The 7,870-nt window shown below is 37.0% G+C and overlaps 1 protein-coding gene across 1 annotated transcript in view; it reads right to left on the reverse strand.

The window, feature by feature from the left end:
• The window catches only part of LOC135205553 (cancer-related nucleoside-triphosphatase-like), a 32,193-nt gene extending 25,335 nt beyond the window's left edge, over window positions 1-6,858 (reverse strand). Inside the window, exon 1 of the mRNA XM_064236327.1 lies at window positions 6,637-6,858. Within this exon, the coding sequence (XP_064092397.1) occupies window positions 6,637-6,679 (43 nt within the window). The 5' untranslated portion in view covers window positions 6,680-6,858. The remainder of the gene's footprint in view (window positions 1-6,636) is intronic.
• Window positions 6,859-7,870: the final 1,012 nt, after the last annotated feature.

Here is a 7,870-nt window from a genome sequence, read left to right on the forward strand (position 1 = left end):
GAAAAGAAACGGAAAGACTTATCGTTAAGTATTTGTAAAATATCCTTTCATTATAGATTTCTGTAATTACTGTTATTATTATATTATTATTAATATTATTATTATTATTATTATCATATGAAAACTATTAATAAACATATACATAACGTGTACCATAAAAATCTCTCTATCTCAGTAAGAGAGAGAGAGAAGAGAGAGAGAGAGAGAGAGAGAGAGAGAGAGAGAGAGAGAGAGAGACGAGAGAGAGAGAGACGAGAGAGAGAGAGAGAGAGAGAGACCTGAAGTTCAAAAGAACTAAAATCTTACTAATTCACTGTAGTATTTTCTTTATTGAAGTGATTGCTTCTTTCATTAATATTAATATTTGAAAATTACTAAATCATTTATCATACTAAAAGCATACATTTCTGTAAGAGAGAGAGAGAGAGAGAATTATTAGTTATTATGTGATATCATTTAATCTTATTAAACTTCTAATACAGTATTGATCAATATTAATATTTTAAAATTAGTAAATCATGTTTGTATCATAAAAATGTATTTAGGCATGAAAATAACATCAAAATACACTAATTAGTGATTATTTATCGTCAGAAAATTCCGCGAATAGGTGAATTCACCGCAAATAATGGGTAGATATGGTCCAGAGAAAAATCCGTGAATCAGTGAGTCCGCAAATCCAGAGAATGCGAATACAGGGGGTCCACTGTACTTCACATGCTTATTTTACTTTGTATGGCAGTTTCATATATCTCATTTTGTTGACTAAACTTCATTCCTTTGAATGGTATTTTTAAATATTCAATTGTATTGTTGTTTCACCAATTTAATAGATAGAGTGAAAAAAGTGGCCTTTCGCCGGATCAATGGCTGCACAGCGGTGCTTTACCCTAACGGTGTACTAGGGGGAAACACCGCCTTGGATCCATCGTCATCAGGTGGATCAGCCTCATTCACTCAATATTTAATTGATGAAACAAGAATACAATTACATCTTTAAGCATACCATTCAAAAGATTGAAGTTTTGTCAACATAATGTGATATATGAAAGTGCCATACAAACTACAATAACCATGTGAAGTCTTTGTAAAATATGTTTTCAAGGTAGTTTTTAAATCCAAAATGGTGTCAACCGACTGAGGTGCCGTTCGTAACCGGCATCAATGCCACGTCCTCCCAGCGCTCATTTGAGCAATATTAGCGTATATATGTAACTTTTATTGATCTCACTCAAGATTGCACTTGTAATCAGCACAATAAAACAACATTTTGATGTCTATATTAGTGAAAGTATGAAACTTCTTATTCCCGGGGTCATGGTTTGAACTGAAATTCACTTTTACCTTGTAATCGAAGGTTTTATCCTTACTGCCATTATAACTGAAACTCCACAGTGCTTATTTGATTGTAATTATACACATTTTGGTCTTAATTCACTCCAAATTGCACTTGAACTACGTTGCTGTTCCTGGTTCCTAAGCGCTCACTCTACAAACACAGTTGCAGGCAACACACGACTACACTGTTTATGAGGTGCAAAGCTTTATTCCCTTAATTGTTTACCTTACTCATTATTTATTTTAGGCACAGGATGTAGGTACGGCAGCTGTATCCCGATCGTGGTAGATATCGGTACAGCAGTGAATTGCGCATGCGTCAATTTCAGACTTCCTGCCGTACAAATAATATAGTGCGGTGAGGGTACGGCAGATTCTGTCATTGGTGCCGTATTGCTCTCTTGACTTGCTGTAGATACGGGAGTTAGCTGTATCCGTTTACCAGTTTGCTAGTCATACTGTATATTATGTAAATCGGAGTTCGGCTTTAAGGTGGGACAGTCACGCTTTTTGAACATCTGTCCCCCTTTTTCTAGTTAGCAAAATGCCCCCCCCCCTTTTTTTTTGCTTTTGTGAATTTTGTCCCGCTTTTTTGTACTACAAAAACAACACTATCCGGACTTAAATGGAATAGTGCTGAAATTTTGTTTAATTTTGCCATTTCACTACCTGGTAAATTCTATCGTCTTTTCCAACAGCTGCAATACCCAATGAAGTGAATTAAAAGAATATTGTAAAGTGTATAACGGCCCTTGCAACTGCCGATGTCGGGCAGAATAAAGGGCCGAGAAAGTCCCCAAGGTACGATGGTAGTGTATGTATAATCCTCTTTGAATCTCCTCTTCGGAATTCTTTTCAGGGCCGATTCGATCGTTCGTGACCTACGTATATACCACAAATTACCCAATTTTTGAAAGTTTGAGTCTTCATAGATGTTTATGCTTTTTTCTGCTCGTTAAAGCCTGAAAACATCTGTTTTTTCGGCGAAAACTAATGTATTTTTCCGCGGTTCATGCTGTTCCGTCACCATTTTTCTTGCTGTCACTGATATGTCCAAAGACTGCGTATATACTTCAGTACATAGTCTTTGGATATGCGTGAGGCGGTAAACAAGGGTTCGCGCATGTGCAATTCACTGCCATACCAATATCTACCGCGATCGGGGTACGGCTGCCGTACCAATATCCAGTTCGTTTATTTTAACTTTACTTTGTTACTTCAAAATGTTTATTTTAGTTCATGTCTATTATCCCTTTTTTGCAACCAAATTAACCCAAAAAATTACAGATATTTCTAAAGTAGATACGAGCAGATGATGGCAAAATTTCATCGTTGCCAATTCAGTGGAGCTTAACACATACGCCGATGCATTTACAAACTGTTTCCATGAATTCTAGTTGTCATAGTAATGCAATAATGATAAAATTGCTCTAATATGTATATATACTACAAATAGATACACTAATTTCACTTATTTCCCTAGTTATGTGTAAGTCTTATACCCAGTTTGGAGGGTAAATACATACCAATTGGCAGCACTGATAAACAATAGAAGAGCGCGAACAATGCCGTAGCTACTGTTCACAGCAAAACTGTTGATATTTGAGTCAGGAATCTAGCTACATTTTCATCAACGAATATTTTCAAATTAACAATCATGAATATGTAAAAAATTTATGCAATTCATGAACTTATACTGCTGTTTAACTATTTATTTAAATGATTATCTAGTGCACGCTTCTTCTTTCTACTGAAAAAATCGTAGTTTCCTTGGATGTGCCTGGTGGTTGGTGTCATTGTTGATGATTGTTATGAAGAAAGTGCCCCAGCATCTATGGGTAAAAGTGTTGTGCGGATTTAGCCCATGGAATGGAAAGTTTATTGACAAAAGTGACTCCGCAAACTTCGAGATGACGTCAATCATCTACATTTTTGGTGTTTTAAGTAAAGATTTTGAAAGCGTCATGGAAATATGTTTGCACTGCGCATGGCTAGACATTCATTAGCTTCTGTTTAAATTTAATATATGACCTTAATTTCTAACTTTGGAGAAAATGCTTACTTTGAAAGGATAGTAGAGGTCTCAAGCTGTTGCTCTAACCACCGATGACTAGAGACTGGTGCCCATCTCCGGTGTCAGGACGTGTTAAAGTACTTTTCCGGAGGGTGGATCCACACACGGTGAAAACTGGATCAGCTAATCCAGTCAGTTGTTTCCCCTAATTGCAGCATTTTTTCGGCAAGTGGCTGCGTTTCAAGAGAGGTGGCCGTTGTGTTTCGATTACTTAGATTAACCATTTACCCTATGATATCTGCAGATATTCAGCAATTCTACTTTTTTTTTGGTTAATATCTTTTTTTTTCCCTGAATCACTAACTGTGTATGAGCCTGGGAAACGCAGACTAATAGGTAGTCCCACCTGTCAATTGCTAGAATGGTCAGAGATACTATAGGTGTTTCATATGTTAAGGATGAAATTAAGATGCATACTAGGGTAAAACACCACGGCAGGCCAACCCTCATCACGGTGGACGGGTCTTATTCACTCGATATTTAATTGGTGAAACAAGAATACAATTGCAACTCTAAGCATACCATTTAAAAGACTGAAGTTTCGTCAACATAATGTGATATATGAAAGCCCCATACGAACTAAAATAAGCATGTGAGCTCTTCGTAAAATATGTTTTCAAGGCAGTTTTGAAATCCAATATGGCAGCTACGTTTTGCATGGAAGGTTCTGATCAGTGACGGCCACCATCTCCAGCCTTCCCAGCACTCATTTGAACAATGTTAGCGTATATATGTAACGTTTATTGATCTTACTTAAGATTGCAGTTGTAATCAGCACAATAAAACAACATTTTGTTGCCTATATTAGTGAAAGTATGAAACTTGTTATTCCCGGGGTTATGGTTTGAACTGAATTCATTCTTACCTTGTAATCGGTGGTTTTTATCCTTACTGCCATCGCAATTGAAACTCCACAGTGCTTATTTGATTGTTATTATACACATTTTGGTCTCAGTTCACGCCACATTGCACTTTAAACCCGTTGCTGTTCCTGGTTTCTAAGCGCGCGCGCCACAAACACAGTTACGAACAGCAGACGACGACAGACGACGAAACTGCAAAGTTTTATTCCCTAAATTGTTTACTTTACTCGTTATTTAGTTTAAATTTACTTTGTTATTTAAAAATTTTGATTTAATTCATGTACATTATCCCTTTTTAGCAACCAAATTACCCCGAAAAATTACAAATATTCCTAAAGTAGATACAATCAAATGTTTCTAACATTTTCGTACATCTGGTTGCCGAAAACCATAGAGGAACGATTACGGATACGTGCATAGAGGAACGACTACGGATAACTGAATTATATACATATTTTTTTTTTTTTTGCTTTTTTGTTTTTGCTAGCACTTTTCATTGATTTCAGTCTATATTAGTATTTTGAATTTCTTTAATAATCGTATGCCAGAAATAAATGTAACCTTTAATGTTTGCATGCTAAGAATGGCAAAATCATCGTTGCCACATTAGTGGAGGCTTCATACATACGCCGTTTCATTATTATAAACTGTTTCCATGAATTCTAGTTGTCATAGTAATGCAATAATGATAAAATTGCTTTAATATTTATGTATATATACTTCTAATACATAGCCTAATTTCACCAATTTCAACGTTTTGTGTATAGTCTTATACCCAGTTTGGAGGGTCAACACAAACCGAATGGCAACACAGAGAGAGAGAGAGAGAAAGGAAGGCACAGGAACAGAGAAGAAAAGGGGTGGCAATGGAAGGGGGGGGGGGGGGGGGGGGGGGGGGGGGGGGGGTAGGTGGAGCTTTTTACGCGTGTTCATATCCATTTCTGCATAATGGAGTTTTTGTCTCTTGGTACAAGGACAAGTGTCGTTATTCTTTACAATTAGTGATTCACGATATCCTTATAAATTACGGCACTGGGTGTAATGCACTATAGCAAAATCTCGTTCTGTTACGAGTGTTCGTTACAGAAATAGGTATTGCCCAAAAACGTGCTTGCACTGTCTCTGAAACCCATAGTAGACATGCTGCTTAGTTGTCAATCAAGTTTTTATGACCAAGTATTTTTTACAAGCTAGCTATTGAATAAATTTGTATTTTTCTCAGCCAAAACATATGCCCCTCAATGCTAACTTTCCTCTTTTAATTTTAACGACTATTCTGGTCATTGCAAATTCGGCCCCATAATTTCTTATGGTGCGAAAACAGACAGAGGCCCAGGGACCGAAAACGATTAAGTCACACTACGGCGGTAATCCGGCAGTAAAACATCTTCATATATCCAAAAAGTAAATAATAAAGATATATATGCGCATTACGATTATAACAATTACATGAATAGCTGATAACAATCTGCATGAATAACTGGTAAACTTTTCTGCAAGACAGTTGAGTATAGCAATTATTTACAATAGGTACGAAAGTCAAGATGTCGTGACGTCATAATACAGAACTTAAAAAAAGTTCTAATTCAGAAAAATAATTACTTAAATTTGAGTCAGCGTCGAGATACTTTTTCAATAACGAATATTTCAAATTAACATCATATAAAATGTAAAATATTGATGTTTTACTATTTATTTTAAAAATTAGCTAAGAGCACGCTTCTCGTCATCTTCTACCAAAACAACTGTTTACTCCTAACTTGTTTGTTGGTGAGAAACAGTGTTTCGATTGTTGTGATGAAAAGTGCCCCAGCGTCTGTGGGTACAAGTGGTGTGCAGATTTATCACAGGAAATGGAAAGTTTGTTGACACAAGCGACTCCGTAAACATCGAGATGGCGTCAATATTCGAAACATTTTTAGTTGTAAGTAAAAATTTCTAAAGCGTTTTGGTGAGATTTCCACTGCCGTGGACGCCCTTTTCAGTACCCTCTGTTTAAATCTTAAAATTTGGCCTTAATTTCTAACTTTGGAGAAAATACTTACTTCGAAAGGAGAGCAGAGGTCTTTAGCTCCGTTTCTCACCAACAACAAGTCGTGACTGATGCCCATCTCCAGTGTCAGGACGCGTTATAATGTACTTTTTCGGAGGGTGGCAAGCGTTGATTGTAGGTGGCCTGTTTGGCCTGCCGTGGTGTTTTACCCTAAGTAACATACAAAGGTAATATTCCTATTATTGATAATGGGCTCTTATAACAAACACTCTAGACACAGCCGGCTTACATTAGGTTCCATGACCAACCCTAAGCCCTTGCCAGCTGTAGGTACTAGTACCTAGGCTAGTACCTACCTACTTACTAACCTGGTGGTCCAGTAACCACAACATGTCTGCACGTTGATGCCATTGCCGTGCCTCCCTTTTCACTTGCAATTCATACTAATTGATACTATTACGCTCTCGCTTTCTTTCGGCGCTTTGATTCTATGGCAGGAAACAAAATTAGCAAAATCAGTCCACACCAGGAGAGTTAAATGATTACACGTCGGACGTTGGGCTTGGGCCAATGTAAACAAATCCTCTTCTTTACGATTTTCATGCAATGTTAAGATGTTGATATATCACTTGGTTTCAGAAGTTGTGATAAAAAAGAAAAATAAATTAGAACAAATCTCATACAGGAGCTATGTAAAATACGGAAGAGTAAAAAACAATCCTACCAGTGACAATATACAATAATCCATAAAGAAGAAAATAGAGGGGCCGTTACAAAGGCGTATCCTCGAAGTACAAGTAAAAGTACAAGTACTGGTAGTAACGTACCATCAGCACCCTTGTCTCCATCACCGTGCGACACTATTGTCCTCTATGAAATTCCTACACAACAGTCTTTCTTGTTCGTCGTTTTTGTGAAATCTCCTCTCAGTCTCTAGCCTCCCAACTCACAATTGTTTCATTCATGTAGGATGAGTCCCTCAACGTTTTTGGTGCCCTCGGGAGCCCAGGAAGGCTATAACGTACAATCTTGGATAGTAAGGCAGTGCTTCCACGAGAAAAAAAATTGACGGTTAGATTTCCTTAGATTTCCTTAAATCCCTTCCTCAATTTCCCTATAAATATCCTTGAATTGTAGTAAAATAAAAACAGTACTTATATCTCCTTAAAACGATTTCCAAGTTCTTTGTTCTTATTATTAAAATTTTCCATGTAATTCTACCAAACCACCGGCTATCAACACAAAGTTGATAAAAATTATATATATATAAGTGTTGCCTCTAAGGCCATGGCTCCAGGGAGCAATATATCATCCAAATCCACTAATAGCATAATGGCTGGGTTATGGAAAATAAAAAAGTAATCAATCAAACATTCTTTATTAGTATAGTCACAATCACATTGACATGGGGCTAATTGAATATAAAGTAATTTTTTACTAGCTAGGAAATAGAGGTTTTCTTTTTTCCTACGACCAGAGGAGAGAGAGAGAGAGAGAGATGTGTGTGGGGTAACTGGGGTTATTCTTTGGATTGGCTTAGGCCTAACTGTTCCAAAAAGGAATGTCTTAGCATTGCTACCTGGGAGACGCACGCATTAGATT

Source organism: Macrobrachium nipponense, chromosome 11, assembly GCF_015104395.2.
Source record: "Macrobrachium nipponense isolate FS-2020 chromosome 11, ASM1510439v2, whole genome shotgun sequence".
In the NCBI taxonomy this organism is placed as follows: domain Eukaryota; kingdom Metazoa; phylum Arthropoda; class Malacostraca; order Decapoda; family Palaemonidae; genus Macrobrachium; species Macrobrachium nipponense.